Source organism: Chrysemys picta, chromosome 20 (assembly GCF_011386835.1).
Source record: "Chrysemys picta bellii isolate R12L10 chromosome 20, ASM1138683v2, whole genome shotgun sequence".
Lineage (NCBI taxonomy): Eukaryota > Metazoa > Chordata > Testudines > Emydidae > Chrysemys > Chrysemys picta.
The window spans coordinates 18,535,052-18,560,725 of NC_088810.1; the positions used below are offsets into that span (position 1 = coordinate 18,535,052).

Sequence of the window (25,674 nt, forward strand, 5' to 3'; positions counted from 1 at the left end):
TCTTACGTAGGAGCCACTTGTATCCAAACGCTGCATGTGCCCTTCCTGCCTTGATAAATCTGCCTCTGAATTCTTGGGGTGGGTTGTTTTGTTTTGTTTTTAATCCAGCTGAAAGAAAACAAATTTGCAAAGCGATTTTACTGGCCTGGGCTCGGAGCCTGGCCAGATTCCTCGTGTGAAGTCCCACAACACAAACATTGTTGGGACAAAGTATTTAAGGAGCTGAGAACATCATCTAGGGCTGGACTGGAGCCGCCTCCTGGAGCCACCTTAAAAACTGCTCGCCCCTGTCGCACTGCCTGAATGGCAATCGTGAGTGGCATGAGGTCTGTGTTCTGAAGTCAAGTGGAAAGTCTGCGCCTTTCCCCTCCAGCTGAGGAAGAGAAGGGTGGGATCCTCTCTGGGGCATATTTATTATCCCCCCCAAAATCAACTTTTTTCCTCCCCCCCCAAAATCACCTGCCACAACTCTGTGCTTTGGAAGATGCTTCTCGCTTTAATCCTCCTGCAGGGTTTTTCCCATGCCCTGGCTGCAAATCATGGTAAGTTGCATTGCTTATAAAGACATGGATGTCGGGCTCAACTCAGCCTTGCCACAGCTCTGGGTGCTACTGGCTGGCTCTGGGTGCTACAGCGGAGGGGGTGTGTGTGGGGGGGTGGCTGGATTTTTTTTGTGGAACCCCCAAAGAGTGCAGCACTCTGTTCCTTTCTTGTGTCCACAATGGAGCTACTGTTCCAACTCCCATGGGCCACTCAGCCTTTTCTTTTGTCTGCTTTAGAAACCAATTTCCTAAACAAATGGCACACCAAATGCTTTGTGATGCTTTCCAGCCAGTCACAGATGTGAACAAACTCCGCTTACAAGTACCCCGTAGAATTTCTGCAAAGAGCCTGGGTTACTAGTTATTCCCTCCAGGCCTGATCCTGCATCATCAACATCAGTGGGCGCAGGATCGAGCCCTCAGGTCCCTGCTCCAAAGACATTACGCTGGGATCAGGGGCGCTGGAGCAATTTTTATAGTGGGGGTGCTGAGAGCCCTTGAACCAAACTGTAAACCCTGGATATATTGGAAATCCCTGCAAGCCAGGGGGTGCGACAGCACCCCTAGTTCCAGCACCTATGCTGGGATCCCCGACTGAGCTGTGTGCTAAATTGAAGCGAGTATCCTTCAGAGCAGGGGTTAAAGCCGAGAAGGTGTTGAGAGAAAGTGTTCAACAAGCAGGCTAACCGTTGGCATGCCAAAGCTCTCTTTAAAGGCAGAATTTGAGGCCTCCCCTTAATCCTAATGCATTTCGCAGGGGTATTTCTTCCGAGGTTATTTATTGCGGATTTCTTCGCTGGCTGTCGACAGCTCTGAATCTCCTTCAGTATTTGTGCCTGACTCCTGTTGACTTACACGGACACTGCAGGAGCCGGTTGATTTATCCCCGGTGATTGTGCTTTAAAAATATAACCCAGACTCGGTGAGCTGTAAAATGCCACCAAAAATGTAAATATCGGCCACAGGTTTATCTCTACACCCCAAGGCCCTTTAGGAAATCGCAGACCCTTATTCCAGCAGCCATATCCCCATCATGATAAGAGCTGAGCCTTCTGGACACAGCACTTTCCAGGACTGGGGCCGGTGGCCGATACCAAGACCTAAATGTCATGGAGGTTGCTGCGTGGGCTTGGGTGACTGAAGTTCTGCATGATCAAGGGGATGTTCGCTGTAATGAATATGCATCCAGGGCTGTGACCCTTTTTGGTGTCAGTGAGGTTGAGTGTGTCCTGTATGTGTAATTCACCCGGATTTATGGGCTTTCGGGGGCTGCTCTATGATGCTTGAAACGTTGGAGTCTTTAGAAAACTGACCCTAAAGGGAAGTTGTGCGAATCCAAAATTGCTGTGATAGGGTCATTTCCTGGGCTCCGCAATTCACCTTTCAATCCGCAAGCCGGATGATTCATTTCTTGAGCAAAGCGTAAAGAACGGTAACCGGACACTGTGCAGATGTCCTGACTCAGGCAAAGCTCCACGGGCTGCGTAAAGATTTTAAGATATTATTTAAAAACATAAGGCCGTTGGGGGTGTCAATGCTGAAATCTCTTTGTATCAATGGATTAAGATCCTGAGGATTTTTCGCTGCTGGGTGGAGCTAACCCTGGGTTTATGTCATAGAGAGTAGACGTGATATGTCGGGTAGATGAATTCTGTTCTTTGCTCAGCAGTGATCAGTAGCTAAAACAGTGCGAGGGCAGATGCAGCAAGTGGGCAGAATAGTAGACTTTATGAAAACAGGTAATAAGGACAGCTGGACAGAAAATGCTTGGGATTTTTCCATGGAAAGTTTTGACTTTTCGTTGAAAAATTTCAGCTGAAAATTGCCCCAAAAGTAAGTGTGTGTGTGTTGTGTGCGGGGAGTGTTGAGGAAAAAAAACCCCAATGGGTTTTGGCCAAATATTTTCAGTTTTCCGAAGAAAAATAAAAAAAATGTCAAGGGAAAGCAGACACGCTCGACAATCATTTTCATTGATTCAAACCCCAAATTTTCAGCCAGACCTTTAAATAAACCTGATTTTAGCATGAAAAGGAACTCGCCAAGTCCCAGAGGACGGGACTGTTCCCAGCGACTGTGGCCTGGGACTCTCTGGTTTTCATTTGCACAATATGTTACCTTCCTGGAGGTTTAAATTGAGTTTGTGTGCTGAAGTTGGACTTTAGCATATGAGGGTTTGGTAGCAAACTGGGGGAGCTATCCAGCAGGGTTTGAAGACCTTCTGAAGTCAGGAGACCTTGATCACATATTTGAAGATCTGCTGATTTGACTGAGGTCACTAAAACACAGGATTGGGGACTTCAATGGCAGAGTCCAGGGAAGGGTTCTGTGGCCTGCAGCATGCAGGGGGTCAGACCAGATGATCATAATGGTCCCTTCTGACCTTAAAGTCTATGAGTCTATGAGTTCCCCCTGGAATCTTTTCATCGAGAGCCTGATCCAAAACTTGCTGCAAGCCAATGGAAAGATTTCCATGGGCTTCGGATCAGGCCCCAGATCGGTTTCATTAGCCCAAGCCTGGGAATCCCTTTTCCTAATGGCCTGACTTTTCACAAGCCTTGGAGCGTTGGGTTTGTGCAGGGGAACGCTCCTGACAGGTCTGTAGCAAAACAGTAATAAGGCAAATAAATGCCACATATAGACCCACATAGGGCCCGAGCCTGCTCTCACTGACATTACAGGCAAAACACCTAGCAGAGCAGAGATGTATTGTTTGTTTCATTTGACTGCTTTAAAACTTAGGCCAGATTCTGCTCTAAATTACCCCCCGGTTAAATCTGGAGTTGCTCCACCATCTTCAGTAGCATTACTCTGGATTTACACCCGTGTAAACAGGAGCAGAATTTAACCCATCATGCACAAAAGGAGACGCAACAAACAAAAGTAAGAGGCTTGCGAAGCATTGCCACCTCTCGTCCCAGAGCTGGGCTCTGCAAACAAGCCGTTCTACTATCTGAGCACTGCTGGAGACGCACATGAACGTCAACACTGTACCGTCACGGCTGGGCCTGAAAGGGCTGCGACGCGCTAATTTCTGCGAAGAAATGTCATCTCATCAGCTCGCATGCTAGCAGGGCCGGCTCTAACTTTTTTGCTGCCTCAAGCAGCAAAAAAGAGCGCCGCCCCCCGGCGAACACCGCGCCACCCCCCCCCAGCGTCGCCCCCCCCGCCGAGTGCTGCACTGCCGGAGCCCGCCCCCCCCCCGCCGGAACACCCCCCCCCCAGCGCCGCGCCCCATGCTGCCCCCCCGCCGAGCGCCGCGCCGCTGGAGGCCCCCCCAGCCAAGTGCCGCCGGAGCCCGCCGACCCCCGCCGAGTGCCGCCGGACCCCCCCCCCGAGCGCCGAGCCCCGTGCACCCCCCCGCCGAGCGCCGCGCCGCCGGAGCGCCCCCCCCCCGCGGAATGCCGCGCCGCGCTCCCCCCGCCGCCCCTTACCAGGTGCCGCCCCAAGCATGTGCTTGGGTGCCTGGTGCCTGGAGCCGGCCCTGCATGCTAGTACCAGGCCAGCCGGTGCCCCTCTTACCCCGCAAGCGAGCCCACTGAAATCAGCCAGGCTGCTTGGGGTGTAAGGCAGTAGGCAATGTTAGTCACGATGGGAGAAGGAGAGGGGATTGTACTGCTTTACGCAGCCCTGGTGAGACCGCCGCTGGAACGCTGCATCCAGTTCTGGGGTCTGCACTTTAGAAAGGATGTTGAAACCTTGGAGCAGGGGCAGAGAAGAGCAACACACACAAAAATTGAGGGCTGGAAAAAAATGTCTGACAGCGAGAGACTCCAGCAGCTCAATCGGTTGAGTGTATCAGAAAGGAAATCGAGAGGCGACTTGATGATGGTGTATAAGTACTTTCACGGGGAGAAAACACTGGATACTCTTAATGTAGCTGAGAAACGCAGCTCAAGAACCAATGGCTGGAAGCCGAAGTCAGACCAATTCCCATTCGAAGCAGGGCAGACTTATTTTTTACCAGAGTGGGGGATTAACCAGTGGAACAAACCGCCCGGGGAAGTGGTGGATTCTCCAGGTCTTGAGGTCTTTATAGCACAACTGAGGCCTCTCTGGAAGACCTTGAGTCAAACACAAGTTACTGGGCTCCACACAGGGGAACTGGGAGGAATTCTCCGGCTTGGCTTACACAGGACGTCAGACCAGGTGATCTAATGGGCCCTTCTGCCTTCACAGTTTCTGACTCTGATCCTTATAATTTACGTGGGTATTTCTGGGGGAGGCCTCTGTCTGGGAGGTGAAGATTCACCCCAACGAGAAGACATGCGTGTGGTTTGACTGGGCGGCAAAGGGGTCCAGCTGTCCCTGGTTAGCATTAAGAGAGGATTAGGAATTGAATCAGCCCCATAAAGTTTGTTTCCAACAGCGGCCAGTACAAGCAGAGAGCAGACGCTGAGCCCGGTTCTCCACTGCCCTGCCCCTCGTGGTGGCCTTTGCACCAGTGCAAAGCGCTAGTGAATTAGAATGAGCAGCTGGGGGCTGCTGGCAGAGACTGTCCCAAGGTGCAGGGCAGGCAGAGAATGGTCCCTTTGAATTTTTGGCCCTGGAGTGAAAAAGCACAAAGGAGCCCATGGTTCTCTCTGCCCCCAAATGTCTCTTTAAATGTGTTTGCCAAGCTGGGGGGTTAATTTTAGCTCAAGTCTCTGCCACCGGGACCTGCTGCCCTTTTAACAAGACAGCCGCTAATCTCGCCCAGCCCCTGGCTCCGTTTCAGCTTCAGTTTCTCCTTTTCTGCCCATGTCCTTTTTGTTTGGGCGCAAGAGTTTTAGGGGTAGTGGGAGAAAGCGGCTCAGGGATGGGACTGAAGGCAAGTGCCACCCCCAGGTGAATGTGTCTTACGAAAGTCCGTAATTATAGCCCCAGCTAGGAAAGGTTGGGGTTTTGTGCTCATGCTTGTAGCTCCAGAGGTGCCCCGTTCCAGGGGCGCCGACTTCCCCTCTGCCCGGTGGGTGCTCGACCCCCTCCCGCCCCTGGCCCCGCCCCGGCATCACCCTCGCCCTGCCCCATTCCACCCCTTCCTCAAAGTCCCCGCCCCCATTCCACCCCCTTCCCCCAAGTCCCCGCCCCTGCCCTGCCTCTTCTCCGCCTCCTCTTCTGAGTGCGCCGCGTCCCCGATCCTCCCCCTCCCTCCTGGGAAGTCCTAAGCGCCACCAAGCAGCTGTTAGGCAGCTGGGGGCGGGAAGCGCTGGGAGGAGCAGGGATGCGGCGCGCTGCAGGGGGGAAGGAGGCGAGGATGGGGAGAGCTTGGCTGCCGGTGGGTGCGGAGCACCTGCTGATTTTTCCCCATGGGTGCTTCAGCCCTGGAGTACCCACGGAGTCGGCGCCTATGCCCCGTTCGATCCCTAGCGTGTTGGCCAAAAAGAGCAACCGTCACAGGAGCAGGGCCGAACGCGCTAGCCAGGGTTTGACTGTTTGCTCATCCTGCACCGGGAGCAGGGTGACCTCTTCCCAGCCTGCTGTTAGAGGAGCAGTTAAGCAAGGCAGGGCACTTCAAAGAGAAAAGGAGAACAAAACCTGGGCAACAATAGGGTCTGGTCCATCGCCCCATTGAAAGCCACCCTCTTTTGACTTCAATGGATGTTGGCGCAACACGTTTGATCCCAAAGCTCTTTGGGGGAATTATTTCCCCACACGGAAAGGCAGCCACTTCTGGGGTGGAACCTGGCAGCCCTTTAACAGCCGCATGGAATCTCATTCAGAAGAGGGAGCGAAGGAGGATACTGACTGAGACCGCACGGGTGGCAGGATGTAAAGGCAAGGGGTTGGATTTGTCCTGGACCCTCGGGGAAATGCTCAGGGGTCTTTAAGGCTTACAGGTGGGAGGGGATATTGAGGCAGACTCAGTGTTAGTTATGCTGACGAAGCGCTTTTGTTTGCTTGCTTTGCAGGTTCCCACTGGACATATAAAGGTAAGGTTGGAAGAGGATTTTATTCTGGGCTTTCTCCCATTCAGTTCCTCCTCTTCCAGGCCCCAGTTCCCTTCTGCTAGCTCAGCGAGGCAGGATGCAATGCCTTCCTGCCAACACCATGCCCACGCTGGCTAGCAGGTGGCAATGGATGGTGACTGATGTTGCCCCTCCTCCTACTGGGGGTTGAGTGCACTATTTGTGCTGCCAGCCTGGCAGAGAGCTGGGGTCTCCCCACAGACGCCGCCTGCTCATGAGATGCTCAGACCAAGGAGGCCTGGCCAATCAGGGGGCGCTGCAGAGCGTCTCTTGGCCTGTCCCTGGTCCTTTCCAGCCAAGGAGCTTCGAGTGCTTTGCAAAGCCTCAGTGATTAAACCCAGCACCCCATGCGGGGGGTGGTGGTGGGGGGGACACACATTACTTCCATTTACACAGGGGGAAAGGGAATGACTTAGCGGTAGACCCAGGAATAGAACCCAGAGATCCTTGCTCCCAGCCTCCTCCTCTAACCACTGTACAGCACCCTCTTCCAGAGCGGAGACGAAAACTCAGGAGTCCTGGCTCACTGTGTGCTCTAACCACTAGACCCCACCCCCCTTCCACAGCTGAGAAAAGAACTCAGGAGTCCTGGCTCCTAGACCCTGCTCTAACCAATAGGCCTCACCATTTCCCAGAGCCAGGAACAGAACTCAGCAGTCTGATTCCTACTGGCCTCTGTGGGTGTTGTGCGTATCCTGCAGAGGGAGAACTGGACGCCTGGGTTCTGTCCCCCGTTCTGAGAGCACAATGTGGTCTAGTGGTTAGAGTAGGGTGGCTGGGAGTCAAGATTCCTTGGTTTTTTTCTCAGCATTGGGAAGGGGAGGGTTGGAGCAGGGAGGCCTGGGGCTTCAGGACTCCGGGGTTCTGTCCCCAGCTCTGGGATGACAATGTGGTCTAGGGGTTAGAGCAGGTGCACAATGACTCAGAACTCCTGGGCTCTATCCCAGGCTTTAGAAGGGAGCATGGCCTTGTAGTTACAGCAGGGGAGTGATTCATCTCTTCCACAGCAGGACAGGTCTCCAGGGGTCCTGACTCCCAGTCCCCTGCTCTAACCACTGTACCCCAAACCCCAGTCCTTACCCAGTGCTTTAGCCCTTGGCCCCTGGCTTTGCGGGAGTGTTAGGCTTCCTAGATTCTCCCCCAACTAGTTCCTATGCTAGAATGGCCCCATTGTGTTCCCGGGGCCCTTACGTAACAGTGCTAGATCCACCATCCAGATCGCCAGCTAACTGCCTACAAGCCTAACAAATCCAATTAGCACAGAGCCAGCACCTATCTGAAAGTGCAGCCCAGAGCCAGCTGGGCACGGCTGATCCCATCGGACGTAATCCCCACCTAAGCTCGGGCCCTGAAAGCACAGCTTTGTGCAGGAACCTGGAAAGGGCAGCAGCAGGAACTCGTTTGAACCCGCGCTCGGAGGCCTGCCTGTTACCCGGCGGTGGAGGGGAGGGGGGCAGGGAGGGGACTTCGGCTGAGCCAGCAAGCCCATTTGCCCCAGCAGACCCAAGCCACGTATGAGACGCCTGTGCGTTTTTTACGTGGCAGGCATGGATGTCGAGCGCCCTAGGCCCAGAGGCTTCTGGGAGCTCCTAGCAACAGCCAGACGGGGCACCGAGAATGCCTGTATTTTGTGGGTATAGCTGATTTGGAGGTTCTTTGTTTTCTGGGTAACTTCAGGTCCAGGGCCAGTGGAAGAACAATGGCGCAGTGGCAGGAAAAGCAAACAGCTTTATCTGTGCTTCCCCGGTTGGAAAATGTTTCCAGCAAACTAATTACCATAGCAGAGATTACATTCAGATGCAAATAACTGTGGGGCTCTGGCCTCCCTTCCCAAGCTGGGTCCTTCATACAAAAGCCTCCTCATTCAGCCAGCGCTGGAGAAAACCCGATTTGCCTTGTAGTGGCCTGGGTGAGGCAGAGTCGCCTTTTAAAAGCGGCATAATTAGGCTGGGTCCAGCCCTGCCAGATCGGGACACTCACGGGAAAAGTGAAACAGGCATAGCCTAGACAGGGACGTGCGTTATTATAATCACTTATTCACGGTTATTTTGATTTTTGGCATTTTCCTGAACAGAAAGAGAACTTCTAACCAGGGCTCTCGCGTCCAGCTCCTCAAAGGTCTTTAGGCACCTAATTCCCCTGGTAGATAGCTGAGTCCAGGTGACTTTGCCACACAGGCCAGAATTTGTAAGTGCTCTGCACCCATAATGAGACCAGATTTTCCTAAGCGATCAGAGTGCTTATCAGCTGTTGAGGTCTTTGAAAACCCAGCTGGGCATGTCACGGTGGGAGCTGAAAGCTCCTGGAAATCCGAATCCAACGGAGGGTGCTGAGCGGTTCTGAACTTCTGCTCCAGAGCGCCTAGGGAAATCTGGCCCGTCGGGAAAAACACAGCCATACGAAGCAGATTATTGTGACTGATGCAGGCACTGGAAATGGTCTTGGTGCCAAACCAAAGAGAGGCACCAAAGAGCTTCATGTCTAAATCCAAACTGCCTATAGAAACCCTGGCTAGAGCTTCTCTCTACTGAGCGTTTTATCGGTCTCCTGTCCGAGCATCTGCCAAGCACCTCATGGCCCCGCCCTTTGGAAAGCATCATTCTCCCCATGTTACGCTCTGTGGTAGTCAGGACTGAACCCCGTTGCCCACGTCCCAGTGCCTAGCCGCAAAGCCAGCCTTTCTCCTGACATAGGACTGGTCCTTGCATGAGTGAAGTGAGGCATAACTGTAAAGAGCTTGGTGCTACGCAGGGGAGATTGCGCGATCCAGTGGTTACGGCAGGAAAATGGGGGCCAGGACTCCTGGCTTCAAGGCCCAGCTCAGGGGCGGGGGCGGGAAAGCAATCTGGTGATTAGAGTAGGGGACTGGGCGTCAGGCCTGCTGGGGTGTCCAACTTACTGCTGCTGCGTGACCCAAGGAGCAAGTCACGTCCCCTCTCCGCGCCCTCATTCTTCCCCCATGGAACGGGGATTGTCCCTTCCAGCTGCAGCTTCTGGGGGGCTTTGAGATTCCCCAGACGGGAGGCGCTGCTGAAATGCTGAGCGTTGTCACGGCCACAGCTGTGTATGGCGCGTCGTACCGAGGGCGGGGGTGTGAAATCGCGCTGCCGGGGCCAGAACTGGCCCATGCACAAATCTAGCTGGTAGAGACACCTCCCCTCCCCCTCCCCAAGGGGCTTGACCCCCCTGCACTCTCTGTTTTCAGGCCCCCATGGCCAGGCGCACTGGTCAGATGACTACCCGGACTGCGGGGGGCAGGCCCAGTCCCCCATTGATATCCAGACCAAGTCTGTGCAGCACGACCCGGCCCTGCCGCCTATCGAGCCCCAGGGATACCGGAGCCCTGGGGATGGGGCCTTCACCCTCCTCAACAACGGGCACACAGGTGAGGCTGCAGTCGGGGCGGGGCGGGTGTTACCCCAGGAACGGAGGGGCATCACCAGGTGGGCTGGGACCCTCCTGTTTCTCCCTAGGAGCCTCGAGAGCACTATCTGTGCCTTCTCCGTGCCCCTCCGCACAATCTCACTGCTCAGAGCAACAGTCTCCTCCTCCACACCCCCAGGCCTGCCTGCGCCCTCCCCTCGCCAGCCTTTTCCATCCCCCTCCGCGCTGCTGGCAAAAGAGCCCCCTCCTCTGCTGCTCCCCTGCTGCGGCAGCCTCTCCGTATCCCCCTCTCTCGGCAGCTACTCATCCAGTTAAACCTCACTAGGAAATGCAGGCAATGCCCCACTGCTGACTCTGGCCGCCCCCAGCCTCCTGCATGGCACCGGGAAGCTGCCCCGTTACTATGGCACTGAGGAGGTGTCAGCCATTGCCCCATTGCTATGGCACCGCAGACTGGTCAGCCATTGCCCCGTTGCTGTGGCACCGCAGACTGGTCAGCCATTGCCCCGTTGCTATGGCATCGGGTGGGGAGCTGCCAACGATTGTCCCATTGCTATGGCACCGCAGACTGGTCAGCCATTGCCCCATTGCTATGGCACCGGGGAGCTGTCAGACATTGCCCCATTGCTATGGCACCGCAGACTGGTCAGCCATTGCCCCGTTGCTATGGCACCAGGGAGCTGTCAGCCGTTGCCCCGTTGCTATGGCACTGCAGACTGGTCAACCATTGCCCCGTCGCTATGGTACTGGGTGGGGAGCTGCCAACGATTGCCCTGCTGCTAGGGCACCGCAGACTGGTCAGCCATTGCCCCGTTGCTATGGCACCGGGTGGGGAGCTGCCAATGATTGTCCCATTGCTATGGCACCGCAGACTGGTCAGCCATTGCCCCATTGCCATGGCACCGGGAAGCTGTCAGACATTGCCCCGTTGCTATGGCACCAGGGAGTTGTCAGCCATTGCCCCGTTACTATGGCACTGCAGACTGGTCAACCATTGCCCCGTTGCTATGGCACCACAGACTGGTCAGCCATTGCCCCGTTGCTGACTCCTGGCTCTCAGCCTTGTTGGGGTCCCAGGGACACGCCATGTGGGGAGAAGTCATGGATAGCTCCTTCCCCAGGAGTTTCCCTTGGGAATTATAATCAGATCCAGCCGGTCCCACCCCCTGGGAAGGTCTCTCACTGGGGCCCCCTAGGAGGGGCTGAGGCCTGGGAGTGGCGGGTGAGGGTCATGCACTGCAGACCAGCCGGCCCCAGCCCCAAAGTGGGGCAAACTTGCCCGCCAGGCACTAGACGTCACAGAGCCCAGTGCAGCGAGTCCCCTTGGCAGAGCTTCCCCTGCCCCTCCAGGATGGGCAGTGGGGAGGGACAGCCCTCTGGAGAAAGAGGAACCCAAATCAGTGCACATGGGGCATGGCAGGGTCTCCCAGCCCCACTGCTCAGCCCCTCCCAGCCCAGTGCATTACCCCCAGCCTGGAGCAGGGGCGAGTGAGAGAGGTGGTGTGTTGGAGGAGGGTGTTGGCATGTAGTTGTGATTGGGGGTGTATGTGGAAAGGGGAGCATGTGTGTGTGTGTGTGGGGGGGGGGTATGACAGGATGTTTGTGTGATGTGTGTGTAGGGAGGGGAGTGTGTATGACAGAGTATGTGCACAGAGAAGGGTGTGTGTGGAGATTGTGTGTTTGACAGGGTGTTGATGTAGAGATGGCAGTGTGTGCATAGGGCATGTGTTTGTGTGGAGTGGGCCCATGGGAGGGCGTGTGCTTGTGTGACAGGGCATTTGTGTGGAGGGGTGTGTGTTGGTGACAGGGTGGTGTGTGCTTGGCGTGCGAGTGTGGGGAGGTGCATGTGTTTGTGTGGAGTGTTGAGGAAAGTGGAGTGTGTTTGTGTGTGCGTAGGGAGGTGTTCGTGTGTATCTCTGGGGCGTAGCGGTGCAGGGGTCAGGGAGGGTGGAAGGGGTGTCACAGCGTTGCCAGCACTTGTACCTGTCTGGCAAGTATTGGGATATTCAGCGTTGGAGACAGGGCGAGATGCGAGACTCTCAGCTTTGGTGAATAGTTTCTAGCCCACCTGGTTCTGGAGACCAGCTTGAGAAGCTGACCCCAGTGCTCCCAGGGATCAGAAGGCAGGAAAAGACCCTGCCCCTGATTCTTTGGGTCACATCTCCTGCTGTCGTGGGGCCGGCTTTGGCATTCTAAGGCCAGGACTCGTCCTGTTTGAACACAGGGGGTTGGCGATGCGGGATGCATGAGGGGGGCCTCTCCTGCAGATCCCAAAGGTCTGCACCGGTGATAAGGACACCTTTCCCTGCACCGCACGCCCTAGCGTTCCTAGTGGGAGGGAGACAGCCCAGCACGGCCTCATCTCTGCTCCCCGCCGGCCAGAGCCTCCCAGCAGGCATCGGCAGCAAGGGCCCTAGGATGTACAGGGTTGGGAGACTCCCTGCCGTGCACTAACATCCCCTGGGCGTCTGTCCCCGCAGTGGAGATGTCCCTGCCCCCGTCCATGTTCCTCCGGGGGCTTCCGCAGACCTATGCGGCCGTCCAGCTGCACTTCCACTGGGGCAGCAGGGGGCAGACTGGCGGGTCAGAGCATCAGGTGAACGGGGAGGCTTTCCCTGCCGAGGTGAGTGTGCTCCTGCCCCAGGGTTGGGGGGCCAGAGGGCAGTTTTCTCAGTGCCCCATTATCCTCTCCCTTCTTAGCCAGACCAGCCGGGCAATTGGGGACAAAGCTACCCCGGGTGCAGCTCCACTGAAATCTATGGGGTTACCAGGTCCCACCCTCCCCGCAGGCTGCGAGACCTCCCCTAAAGCCAAAGGGTTTTAATTGGGGATGGAGGAGGAACCAGTTACTCCCTCTGTGCTGGTACCATCTGGTGGATAATCCCCACCCAGCCAGGTCTCCCGTTGGAGCCGTGGCGGGGGAGATTGTACCTGGCACTGCCGCACTGGGGCTGGGCGATTAGAGGGGCCGGTGGAGGCGGGGGGGATTAGGAGGAGAAGGAAGGTCCTGTTCTACCTTCCGGAAGCCACCAGTGCTCAGCACTAAACTGCTTAACGCTTGGGGAGAGTCTGAACCCAGCCTCCAGCCGCCAATACGATCAGCCCTGGTGAGGCTAGCACAGTGCATTTACCCCCTCTCCCACTGAGCCCCCCGGGACGACCGTAGGCAAGTCCCTTCCCGGTGCCTCTGTTCACCCCGGGAGTGGATGGTGCGTGGATACCTTTGCTAATGGCTGAGAGAGGGAAGGGGGCCCCCAGAGACTGCGCCTTTAAGAATCTGCCCCCCCTCTCCCCGCAGCTGCACATTGTGCATTACAACTCGGATAGCTACGCCAACATCAGCGAGGCCAAGCAGCGGGCGGACAGCCTGGCCGTGCTGGGCATCCTCATCGAGGTGAGCTCCCTGCCCGTGACCCACTGAGGCGGGGCAGCCCTGGTGGGTCCTACAATGCAGCCAGCCTGCGGGGAACGGGGTAAAGTTTGTGCAGGCCACAGCCAAGCTTTCTCAGGGGCCGGACCCCTGGAGACTACAGACCATCACCAACTTCCCCCGTCCCGGCTCCAAGTGCAAGGTGCGCCCCTCCTACCTGATGTAATGTAGGCACCCAGCAGCCAGCGCTGGTCATTTAAAAAAGCAACCCTACCAACTCAAACCATTCCACCGCACATACACCTCTTCCCCTGGACAGAGCGTGCAAGAGAAAGAACCCCATGGGACAAATGCGAGTCACGCGGCTCAGTCCAGGACTGGCAGGGCTGGTGCAAGAAAGTTTTGCGCCCTAGGCAAAACTTCCACCTTGTGCCCCCCCCCCCCCCACCAGCCCTGTGGCAGCTCCCCGCCCCCCCTGCCCTCAGGCGCCCCCCCCCCACCGCAGCTCCCTCCCTCCGGGGAGCCGTGCGGCAGCTCCCCACCCCAGCTCACCTCTGCTTCACCTCCTCCCCGAGCACGCCGCCCCTGCTCTAATTCTCCTCCCCTCCCAGGCTTCCGGTGCCAAACAGCTGACTGGCGCCGCAAGCCTGGGAGGCGGGAGAAGCGGAGCGGCCGCTGCACTGGGAGAGGAAGTTTGAGCCGCACGTGTCAGCGCGTCGCCGGCAGCTCAGCCCAGGAAAGCTGTAAAAAAAATTGGGGGCACTGCTTTTTGGTGCCCCCGAATCTTGGCGCCCTAGGCAACCGCCTAGTTTGCCTTAATGGTAGCACCGGCCCTGAGGACTGGAAGATGCTCAGAGACTGCCGTGCCGAGGTGGTTCTAAGACCCCAAATAGAACAGAACGGGGCAGGCCCCCACTCAACCAGCCATATAACTGGGCCATCCAGCCTTGGCGTCGATTGTGAGCTTCCCTCCAGGGGCTCAGTGCTAACCTACAGCCTCTTGTTCTCCATTCCTTCCATCAGGTCGGCGACGTGGCCAACCCTGCCTATGACAACATCTTCGATCGGCTGAAGAACATCCAGTATGCAGGTGAGGCCATCAGTCCCCAGGCGGGGTGTGGGGCCTGGCTGTGGTACTGGGAAAGGAATTGTTTGGGGCGGCGGGGGTGAAGCTAAGCGGATGGGATGAGACTGAGCAGAGGACAGTACAGGGTAGATGTCAGGGCACATTTCCTAGCAGCGAGAATCATTAGATCCTGGTACAGACTCCTAGATTTTATGACCAGAAGGGCCCATTAGACCATCCAGGCTGAGTTCCTGTATCACACAGGCCAGCGAATCTCCTCCGTTATCCCGGATACTGGGCTAAACACACTTCTGGTCTGCTCCAGAGGGGCATTTAGTCTTCAGCTGCAGCCATCAAGAGACGGAGAATTCCCCGCTTCCCTGGGCAGTTTGTTCCAACGGTTAACCACCCGCACTAATAAAGATTTGTGCCTTGTTTCGGCTTTGAATTTGTCCAGTGTCAGTTTCCAGCCAAGGAAGCCTTGCTCTGCTAGATTAAAGAGCCCTCCGGTGCCTGGTATTTTCTCCCCGCAAAGGCACCTGTAAGTTGTAATAATTCACCTCTCCAGCTTGTTTTTGACAAGCTGATAGCCTCCCCTGGGACAGGGTGTGAGATCCGTGGCTAGGTTGGGACGAGAGCTGGGTGTCTCCTCCTCTAAGCGTCTTTGATAATGCCAGCCCTGGTCTTTCGGCTAGACTGGACAGAGCCTAGATTGTGAAGAAGGGTAACTCACTGCCAGCGCGCCCCCTCACAGGTGGGCATGACATAGCAGAGTGTTTCCCCAGCTGATACCACCCCAACCCTGCAGTGGCCACCATCCCCTGACTTGGCCCTCTGGCCATGGTCCCAGCCTTTCCAGGGTGAGCTGATTCCCAGCTGCTGTGTTGGGTCTTCAGACTTAACAGTCCTTTGCACCCCTTCCCACCAGTGCCTCCCTACCACCTCCCTTGGAAACCCAGGCCCTCCTTCTCCACCTGGTTCCCTTCCCACCCAGAGACCCTGTAATAAACAGCTATGGTTTGTCTGCTCAGATCCTTGGCTTCCTCCCTGGCCTACGTCCTAGCCCAGCCTGCCTCTCGGCCTTTCCACCAGCCCCTCTCCGGGCACACCCCTCCGCAGACCCCAAAAGGAAAACGCAGCAGTCCCAGGGAACAAAGCACCCTGGCAGTCCCGTGCCAGGCCTACCTGCCCAAGGAAGGCTCTGCTGGTGTCTAGCAACCTCCGGGTAGCTCCAGGTCTTCTTTCAAGGGACTAGCACAAGAGACACTGCTCCAGTCAGCCATTCCTGGGCTGGGCTTTTCCTCTTCCAACCCCTCCCTCCAGGCTTGACACCTCGCCCAGGTGTAACAGGTGGGGCTGACTAAGCTCACAGTTTCTCATTAACCCTTTCCCAGCCAGCATGGGGGTCTGTGTATTCCCGTCCCCATCAGGAACAATCCAGCAAGCCTACACAGGACGTTCTCCGCACTGAAACATGTCTCCTGCTTTAACCAGCCGCCTGGCTCGAAGGGTAATATCCTGAGTTTAGGAGTGGGTCTAGACCCAGCACCGGGCTACTGCTGCAGAGAAGGAGCTGGGGCTGAAAGCAGCATGTGCAATTGGGTGGGATTTAACACCCCTCCTTATTCGCTCTTCACGCTGGGTGGGGTGCTGATCAGGGGATGGAGGGTGAGCACCGGGATCTGCATCAAAAACCACCCAACGTTCTAGGCACTCACTCAGGCAGCAGACGCAACCCCCTTGGGACTTTGGTGGCCAGGAGAAGAGACCCCACTCTCCCTGAGCCTCGTGGAGCCGTTGGCACCTGTGCCAAGTGCGTGCGGAAGGAAGGGGGAAGAAGGGTGGAGAACAAAGCTCCAAATGTTGGCCCCCAAATTTGCATCCCTAACACGGTCCCTTCCGGCACCCCTGCAGGTCAGAAAGTCTCCATCCCGTCCTTCAACGTTCATGAGCTGCTGCCCGGGCAGCTAGGCCACTATTTCCGCTATAACGGCTCCCTGACCACGCCGCCCTGTTCCCAGAACGTGCTCTGGACCGTCTTCCGCCAGCGGGTGCGGATTTCCGCCTCCCAGGTACTCGCTGTTGTTTGGGCAGGATGCCCATGGGGCTCAGGGGTTCTAAAACAGCTGCCCCATTAGCATTCAAATTGCCCCAATGCCATGAGTCATGTACAGCTGCGGGGGGAGACACCCCAGAGTCTAGACTAGAGCTAAGGGGGCTCGGGATCGTCTCTTCACTGAGCTGTGGAGAGTGTGAAAGGTGGTCCCAGGGCAGGGGAGGGCATCTCCTCACCATGCTGTGTGTAGGGGGCAATCCAGGACTTGGGGGGCATCTCTTCCCCATACTGTGCATGTGTGGGGGCACCCCAGGACTTTGAGGGGGGCAATCTCCTCACAGCTCCATTCTCTTCCAGCTGGAGAGGCTGCAGGGGGGGCTGTACTCTACCAAAGCTGCCAACTCCTTGCCTGTGCCTCTGGTGGACAATTACCGAGCCCCTCAGCCGCTGAACCAGAGGGTGGTGTTCTCCTCCTTCCCCGTGGGTGAGTGCATCGGGCCCAGCTGGGGGGTAGCTGCAGGGCCTGGTGAGGGGAGAATAGGGCCCCCCTTAGATTTCAGCTGGTTTGGGGGATCTGACTCCTGTTTCTCTCCACAGGACGTCACCCTCTCATTAAGACTTCGGCTGCTACCTACCCCCCCAGACCCCAGCCCAATTGCAGCAACCAGTTTATGGAACGATGCCCCAAGCTATATCCAGGTAGAATCCAGCTCCAAACACACAGGGCTCTAACCCCAGAGCCAAAGGGCTGGTGGTAGCATTAGGGCTTCTACCTTCCTGGCTGGAGTCGTTCGACTAGACTATGCCACACGGGAGAATACGCTAATGAACTGGCCGTGTGGCACCGCTGCCCTCTGCTGGAGGGAATTAGAACTGCTCACCTGCATGTCGTGAGCCCTGTACTGCACACAGCAACTGGGGACCCTCCGATAGAGACAGTGGGCTAGGATTTTGGATCAGGAGGGTCTGAGTTCTAGCCCCATTGTCACCATGCTGTGGCAGCAGGATGACAACTGGGAGGTGACAGGAGGCCACGTGTTTGTCAGAATCTACCACAGGGCCCGAGCCTGGCCTGGGCCCACATGGGGCGTTAGAGATCGTCAACATCTGCCTCTCTCTTCTCTTGCAGGTCCCTCAGCCTACTCTGCAGGTATGGCCCTCTCTGTTATGCATAGTGGGGCTAGGAGGGGCCCATGGTGTATGGTCACGGCAGACGCACAGAGACTTTGGATAACACGCAAGATCCCCAAAACAGAGAGAGAGAAAACAGGCTGCTCCTTGAGGCACAACGACCCACCCCCTCTAAGCTGGCTCCGTCCAGCCTGACTCCAATTGCTGCTACTGCCAGCAGGAATGCCCCCCTCCCCTTCACACCCCTACACCCCTCTTTCTTAAAGGGATAGCATGCAATTCCAACAGTCCTCAGCAGAGCACATCTGCCACTCATCGGCAATGGGGAACAGTGACTCTCAGCCGGGCAAAAGCCTCGGGACCCAAGAAAGTGCAACTGGGAGCCACTGGAATGTGCTGTCACCGGGAATGACTGGGACCCTCCCTTCCCCCGGGTCACTCCATCCCCCGCTCGCACTCTTGCCTCAGAGAGCCCCCTCCCCAAGCGCAGCCCTTACCCTCCCCTTTCCTTCCTCGGGCAGGTGAAATCGTTGCCATCGTTTTTGGGACCCTCTTCGGCTGTCTCAGCATCTTTCTCACCATCCACTTTGTGGTGAAGAGAATACAGTGAGTGTGTGTGTGTGTGTGGGGGGGGGGGCGCGGACCACGGGCCTGAGCCCAGTTATAGCCCTGTCCCTGATTGTGCTGTCTCAGCTCCCCTGCCCCATGTGGGTGGGTGGGTGGGTGTGTCATGCTGAGGGGAGAGGAGGGGACTGGAGCTGCTGAAGGGCAGAGACCCTTAAACACCTGTAGCTTCCAGATCCCAGCCAGGCTCCAGCAGCCTCTGTCAGCAGAGCAGGGCAGTGCCTGGCAAAGACCCCCGGCCAGAGCCCCAGCTGGTGTAAATGGGTGTCACTCCATTGGCGCCAATGGGGACAGATCCCCAGCTGGTGTAAATGGGTGTCACTCCATTGGCGCCAATGGGGACAGATCCCCAGCTGGTGTAAATGGGTGTCACTCCATTGGCGCCAATGGGGACAGATCCCCAGCTGGTGTAAATGGGTGTCACTCCATTGGCGCCGATGGGGGCAGATCCCCAGCTAGTGTAAATGGGTGTCACTTCATGGGAGCCAATAGGGGAGAATCAGGTGTAGCTCCACTGGAGCCAATGAAGTGATGCCGATTTACACTAGTGGGGTGTCTGGCACCCCATGTCCCCAGGCTGTGCAGACATCCCACAACTCAGATCCCCTGAATTAGGGTGTCCCGCCTCCCCGCCCAGCTCCCCAGTTATTAACCAGAGCTGATCGCAGCAAGGGCACAGCCTAGGTGACCAGCTGCAAGAACAGGGTAGCCGCAGGGGGAGCGGGCACATAGTCCCTGGGGAATTGGGGTCATTATGGGGGGAGTAGGTGCATAGCCCCTATAAGATTTGGGGTTGCTATGGGGGTGGAACGGGCACACAGCCCCTATAGGATTTGGGGGTTACCTTACCATTTCTGCTTGTCTCTTCTTCCTGAGCCAGAACGAAGAGGATCCGGGAGCAAAAGGACGTTGTGTTCAAATCCTCTTCCAGCCGCGCAGTGTCAGGCGACAGCCACCGCCCCTGAACCCCACAACTTGCCCCGACTCCTCTGCCTCGGCCCCCGTGGGGCAGCGACACAGACACCCCAGGGGCCGGCAGGCCTGGAGACGCGCTAGGCAGTCTAGCTGTAGGAGTAACGCCCATGCAGCCTCAGGAGGTTTCCCTTAGGGGGTTACCTCCCACCCAGCCTGGAGAGGGCACACACAGCCGCCCCCCCAGGCACCGGGGCCCATCCTGCCTGGGGCTGGGAGTGACTCACAGCTGTTCCCATCAGCTGCCTGCTGGGTGGCATCTGTGAGACGAGTCAGTGGATCTCAGCCCAGTCCCCGTCACACAGCACAACACAAGCCCCCGTCACACCAACCCACCAGCAGGGCTGGTACTAACCGGACCCCTTGCCAGCAGCCCAGAGGTCTTGCATACTAACCCCCACACCCTAGTGTACCTCTGCCTCAAGGCCAAGGCCCATGAGCAGGGCAGTGGGGGCCGGGGAGGGGAAGTTTGCTGTGCTGCTTACCTGGGCTGTACCTGCTCTGTGGTTTAATTGGGTGTCAACCATACATCTCTTGCCCGCAATGAACCCCCCAGTGCAGCCTGGCAAAGCAGCAATGCAGCATGAGGGCACCGTGCGTGACACACTGCCATTCTCCCTGATGCTGGCGTGTTGCAATGCAGAGCGGGTGTAGTGCATGGCACAAGGACGCTGTCTTCCCTGACACCGCAGCTCGCGGATCTAACCTCCCCAGGCTGAGCGAATCCAGCAGCCCTCGCCCTGTGCCAGTCCCATCTATGTCCCTGCCCCCGGGCTGTCAATGCACCGGGGAGAGGTAGCATCTCTGGTGCTTTGCAGCCTGCTAGCAAGCGCAGCGGTTCGGGGCAGGCAGGGTTGTTCCCCCGATGCTGGTCTGGACACAGTGGTTCTAACTGGAAATAAAACGCCTTCTCAGGCCTACCACGGAAGAGCTCCGATTCGCTTTGCTCTGCTGGGATTCAGGGCCAGCTCCTCAGCGGGACCAGCATAGCTCCGGGGCGCCCCGTTCTCCACCGCTGCACACGGCAGTGTGAACTCAGGCCCCGATCCTCAAATTGAGGCTTCTAAATTCTACTGATTTCAAAGGCCGTTAGGAGCCTAATTTACTTTGAGGACCTAGGCCAGGAAAGGTCACACAGGGCCAGTGGGAGAACCAGGAATTAGCCTAGGAGATCTGGGTTTATCTCCCTAACCACTGGACCATCCTTCCTGGAGGCTGTCCCTAACCAGCCATTTGGAAGGTGCCAGCATTTCTAGGAGTTGGATGCAAGCCTCTCTGAGCATCAGGGCTTGTCTACACACAAAAGCTAATCCGGAATGAGGGCGGGTCTGAATTGAAAGCGGATTAACTATTCCTGGTTAACTCCATGTGAGGACGCCCTTAAACCAGAATAAGAGTGCCTTATTCTGAATTGGCTTAATCCAAAATGGATTCTGTTCTGGAATTACTCACCCCACAGACAAGCCCTCGCAGAGACCTGAACTTTTACCAAGAAATTTGGCAGCAATGTTTGCAGCCCCGGTTGTTCTTCACGCAGGCCCAGAATGAGTCTGTTTCCCCTCCGGCAGGGAAGAGATTCATCAAAGGCAAATGGATCCTGAAAAAAACGCTCCTGGATGAAAACTCTTGTTAAAAAATAAAAGCAAGCGACCGTGTTCCTTGAAATCCCAGCCCAGTCTTCTCCGAGGAAAGGATCTGGAACAGTGCGCGCAGTTCTGGTCTCCCCTGTTTAAGACAGATGACTTCAAACTGGAACAGGGGTTGAGAAGGGTGACTAGGATGATCCCAGGAATAGAAAACCTACCTTAGGAGCGGAGTAGCAGCGACTGGTTAGAACAGAATTCAGGGAATCGAGCCAGGACTCCAGGGTTCAACCTGTGGCGTACGGATTGCTGGTTAGAAGAGGGTGTCAGGACTCCTGGGTTCTAGTCATGGCTCCTCCATGGACTTGCTTGGTGAACCTGGCCAAGTCGCTCCAGCTGTTGCTGTCAGAGCTTCCCCCTCTCCAAGAAAGGGTTAAAACTAACCTACATCCCACTGTTCATCCCTTAAAGCTGCAAGGTGCTTAGAGATCCTCAGGGAGGGAGGAGGAATTACTCCCTTTTCAGCATACGGGGCAGTCTCTCCTCACCCTGGCCCGGCTGGGCCGCTCCACAGCCAGGCCTGCCTATTTACCCATTGTCCCTAAGTGCTGCCCTGTCCAGCAGCACAGGGTGGTTGGCCAGGGGGTCCCTGCAGCCCCCTTTCCCTGCCTGGGGCACAACCCACTCTCCATCACCCCTCTCTGAGCCATCCTCTGCTGTGCAGCTGGGGTGGTTGGAGCCTAGGAGGATCACACCAGCCTGAACCAGGGGCTGGTCTGATCCCCTGAAGAGAGAAGCTCCTGGGTAACCAGGATTTGGTATCCAAACATGAGGCTGAGGGGAGGGGGTGGAGGGATAGATCAGTGAACCCTGCACAAGCCCTGCTGGCAGCTCCTCAAATGCCCCCCGCACCCGCCAGGGTGGGCACTGCAGAACTCCTGGGCTGCTTTGTAACCAAGGCCCCCAGCCCCTGGCCTCTCCAAAGCACTGTGCCAACAGTAGCCTGGGTTACCGGCTGCTAGCACCACAGCCAGTGCTGGCGCCAATGCCCATGGCAAGGCGCACGTGGGGCAGAGCGAACAGGGTCCCTGGGAGAAACTTACCAGCCTGTGCTAGGCAGGGGGGCGGCCCAGAGGATCTAATGGCCCCTTAAGCTGTAAGGCACGTGATGCCAAATAGGAAAGGGATGAGTCCCCCTAGGGGGAGAGCCAGGCTGCTCCAGCGGTTTGGGGTCTCCAGCTGGCCCCACTCTTCCTGCTGGCAATCAAGGGAGGATTTTTTTAGCCGCCCCAAAAAATCAAGACACTCACGCAGAGGAATCATAGAACATCAGTCATGTGAGTTATCCCACCAAGTCTGTGTTATTCCAATCCCATCATAATTCCTTGACTGTGCCAGGATTTCCAGTTCTCCCTGCTCGTTTCCCAGGCTTCTTGCATTTGTGTACAGGCACTTCAGATAACTCGCTGATCGTCCCGCTTTCTCAGTGTGAGGCAGGAGTCCTCCTCTCTTGCGCTCTCCTGCTCGTGCTTCCTCCCGGTATCCCACTTCCCCACTTCCCTCAGGGCTTTGGTCTCCTGCCCCCGGTGAACCTAGTTTAAAGCCCTCCTCACTAGGTCAGCCAGCCTGCTGGCGAAGATGCTCTTCCCTCTCTTCGTTAGGTGGAGTCCGTCTCTGCCTAGCACTCCTCGGACCACCATCCCATGGTCGAAGAATCCAAAGCCTTCTCTCCGACACCACCTGCGTAGCCATTCGTTGACTTCCACAATTTGACGGTCCTGTCTCCTGCTGCTCTCCACAGGCCAGCCTTCTTAGCTGTCTTCCACCCCACCCACCCCTTGCCTGGCAGCTAGGGAGAGGGGCTCCATGTCCAGCGTCTTCTCCACCTGCTCTCTAGCAATTCCCAGGGCTTCCTACCTGCAATTTCCCTTCTTTCCTCCCAGGCTCCTGTTTTACCTCCCCACAGCCTGAGCTCGCCTCACCACCCACCTGGCAGGGTGCTCATTTTGTGCACATGGGGAGGAGGTGGGGCTGGATCCATCTCCCCTTAAAGGGCCAGTCCCCCAGTGGCAGAACCCCCCCACCCGCACCCCACACACTCATCCTGGGAAACATCACTCAGCAGCCTTTCGTCCCAGCCTGGCATCACTAGATAAAACTGCAGCAGCTCGGAGCCTGCCACTGACCGGAGCGATGGAGTGGGGCTTGGCCCAGCAGGGGGAGAGGGAAGATCGCTGGGTGGTCGCACAGCCTGCAAGTGAGTGACAAAAAAAGGCACATTGCAATCAACAAAGCAACAGAAACACCAGCCAGGTAGCAACCAGGGGCTCTCACCAGGCCCCCACAGGCCCAATTTGCCACCCTCCTCCTTTTCCTGGCAAATCCATTTCAGAGGCCAGAGCACCCCCTGGTGGCCAGCAAGATCGAAATCAAAAGCCCATCCCTGCACCAGCACGGAGCTTAACACAGGCCTGTGTTTTGGGCTGCGTCTTGTCCTAGCATTTAAAATTACCAGCATAGACATAGTCCCACTGCACCATCTCTGCTGCTGCTGCTCTGTGGATAATTGAGGATGGCGGAGCTGGCACCAGCACCCCAGCTGGTTTTGAACCAAATAGGTTGCCAGGATTGAGAGTGATGGTGGGAGAAACAGGACCCCGGACTCTTAAGGTAGGAGTGACCGGAAGCCAGGACTCCTGGGTTCTCTACCCTCCTCTGTCACTGACTTACTGTGGGGTTTTAAGGCAAGTCTCTTTGCTTCTCTGTCCCTCAGTTTCCCCATCTGTTAAAGAGAAGGATCGCTCTTCCCACACAGGCTGGAGAGATAGAAATTCACATGAAATCCAGAGTATTAGGAAGGAGGCTGGGGAGACAGCCGCTCTAAAGCGAAAACAAAATAGAGTTGGGGCTTTTGTTCACTCTGGGACCTTCAGGTGCAGCCTGGACTTACCCCACAGCCCTGGGGAGGGAGGTTTTTGGGTACAGCTGAGCTGTCAGGGGTGCAGACCTACAGAGCTCACCCTAGAACCCCCAGTCCGGATTTCTCACTCGCTAAGCTGCTAGGACCCTGCTAAGCCAGTGAAACAGGGTTAAACAGAGCTAGTTGGAGAAGCTTTGACAAACCATCCTGCGGTGGGGGATGCAATTCTATCAAAACCTGAACCCTTTGCAAAAATCCGGCCATTCTGCCAGAATTGTGTTTCAGACAACGCAAGTAGGACCAACGGTGGTGAAGTGGCCCAGGGTGACATTTTTGGAACAAAACGTTTAATTTTGTTTTGGGAAACAACTTGCCATAGTTTTTTAAAATGTTGCCTTATATTCTCTAACCCAACACAAAATCAAGAAGTCAAAATCAAGAGGTTTTGAGCACCGAAGTTCCCAGAGTTTCCCTGCGTGGAGAATTTGGAAGTTTTCAGTTTTTGTGCCAACGTGGCACAAAGCCAGATTTAGAAATCTCAAAAATCCTTTGTGAAACAGAACTTGCAGCCCCCCCGCAGCTCCAGCTAGGACTGCTTCGCATCTCTCTGGACTTGTCTGTATGGTACATTAACCCACCCCAGCTGGGGTGTAAATTCCAACGTACACCAGCATTTCACACCCTAAACCGGGCCGCTGTGCACTAAAAGTTCCCTAGTGCACGTGAAGGTAGGACTGTTTGAAAGGGGGCTACATTAGCGCGTTCTAGGGAATGTTTAGTGCATGCCAGCAGGGTCCACACGGGACAAGCTGGTGCGCACTAGAATTTACGCCGCACCTGGTTTCATGAACACACTGCAGACGAGCCCTCTCATTCATTGCCTTGCTGTTTTTCTAGCACCCTCAGTCCCCAGATCTGAACCCTCACCGACTCTGCCAGTGTGATGAGTCTCTATTTCGGTGACGGGGAAACTGAGGCACAGAAACGTCACCCATTAGTTCTTGCTAACAGCTGCCGACAACCCAGAACGCACTTAGAGGCAGATGCCCAAAACCCAGTCACCATGGCAGAAACATTGCTGCATAGACAAACCAAAGCCTGTTACTTAGGAGAGGCAGCTCCTCCTCTCCTGCATTGTAGGACTGGCATGAACTTGCCAAATCCCTGTGCGCCCCCTGCTGGTGGCTGGGCACTACCAAACCCTGCTTCTCGGCTATTTGATGAGTAAGTTCTGCACCACAGGAAGCTGGGAAAGCAGAAAGAGAGAATAAAGAGCAAGTCTGTGCCACAGAAAGCCAGTTAAAGAGAGTTCTACTCCCGCCCCTATCGCCAACAGGGCTGCCCACTTAGCAGCACCTACACTTGGAGTAATATTTTCTGCCCAGGGATGGTGCAAGGGTTAAGGAGTTTAGCACGTAAGGCTTAGCTGGAAGAGGCGAGAGAAGGAACTTGGTAAGAATCACAAGTAGCCTGGTTCCAAGACACTGCACTGAGGACGTAGCCAGGCTGATGGGAGAGATTTCACAATCTGAGATGAAAGTGCGTTTTCGCAATGCTCCGAGGCTCGGCCGAGCGTGTCGCAAGGGGTCTCTCAGCACGTGCAGCATGGCTTAGGGGTAGGGCACTAGACAGGGATGCAGGAGAGTTGGGTTCTATTCCCAACTCTGCCACCGACCTGCCACATGATCTTGGGCAAATCACTTCAACTCTGTGCCTCAGTTTCCTCTCCTCCCCCAATTTATTTAGACTGGGAGCTCTTCAGAGCAGGGCCTATCTCACTAGGGTGACCAGATGAGAGGAAGAAAATATCGGGACACATGGGGGGGGAAGGGGGGGGTCGCCGGCGGAGCCAAAAAAAAAAAAAAGGCAGAGTGCCGCAAAGTATCAGGACAAACGCCTAAATATCGAGACACCCTATATCTCACAGAGTGGCTGTGCAGGGCCCTGATCCCAACTGCTATGACAGTGGGTGGCCCTTAGTGGAGATTCCCTAGGGAGGGATACAATCTCCCCCCCGCCCCCCTAAAATAAGTGGATTTACCCCAGACGTGACCAGAAGGAACCACCAGGTCTCACTCCCG

At 56.2% G+C, this 25,674-nt stretch overlaps 1 protein-coding gene across 3 annotated transcripts; it reads left to right on the forward strand.

The window, feature by feature from the left end:
- The first annotated feature begins 322 nt into the window (after positions 1-322).
- On the forward strand, positions 323-20,745 carry CA14 (carbonic anhydrase 14). Of its 3 annotated transcripts, XM_005293670.5 has the most exons (12): positions 323-542; positions 6,431-6,451; positions 9,693-9,872; positions 12,352-12,494; positions 13,170-13,265; positions 14,265-14,331; positions 16,222-16,379; positions 16,721-16,847; positions 16,961-17,062; positions 17,493-17,513; positions 18,016-18,100; positions 18,999-20,745. In XM_005293670.5, exons 1-12 carry the CDS (start codon positions 485-487, stop codon positions 19,081-19,083), a joined length of 1,143 nt encoding a protein of 380 aa, XP_005293727.3. In that variant the 5' UTR covers positions 323-484; the 3' UTR covers positions 19,084-20,745. The 3 variants fall into 3 exon arrangements, with proteins under 3 accessions (XP_005293727.3, XP_065430841.1, XP_065430842.1); XM_065574769.1 differs by lacking the exon at positions 16,961-17,062; XM_065574770.1 differs by lacking the exon at positions 16,721-16,847.
- Positions 20,746-25,674: the final 4,929 nt, after the last annotated feature.

Coding starts and splice junctions, on each gene's coding strand:
- CA14 (XM_005293670.5), top strand. CDS start 485: ATGCTTCTCGCTTTAATCCTCCTGCAGGGTTTTTCCCATGCCCTGGCT. Junction 12,495..13,169: donor GGGAGGCTTTCCCTGCCGAG/GTGAGTGTGCTC, acceptor CTCTCCCCGCAG/CTGCACATTGTGCATTACAA. Junction 14,332..16,221: donor GAAGAACATCCAGTATGCAG/GTGAGGCCATCA, acceptor GCACCCCTGCAG/GTCAGAAAGTCTCCATCCCG.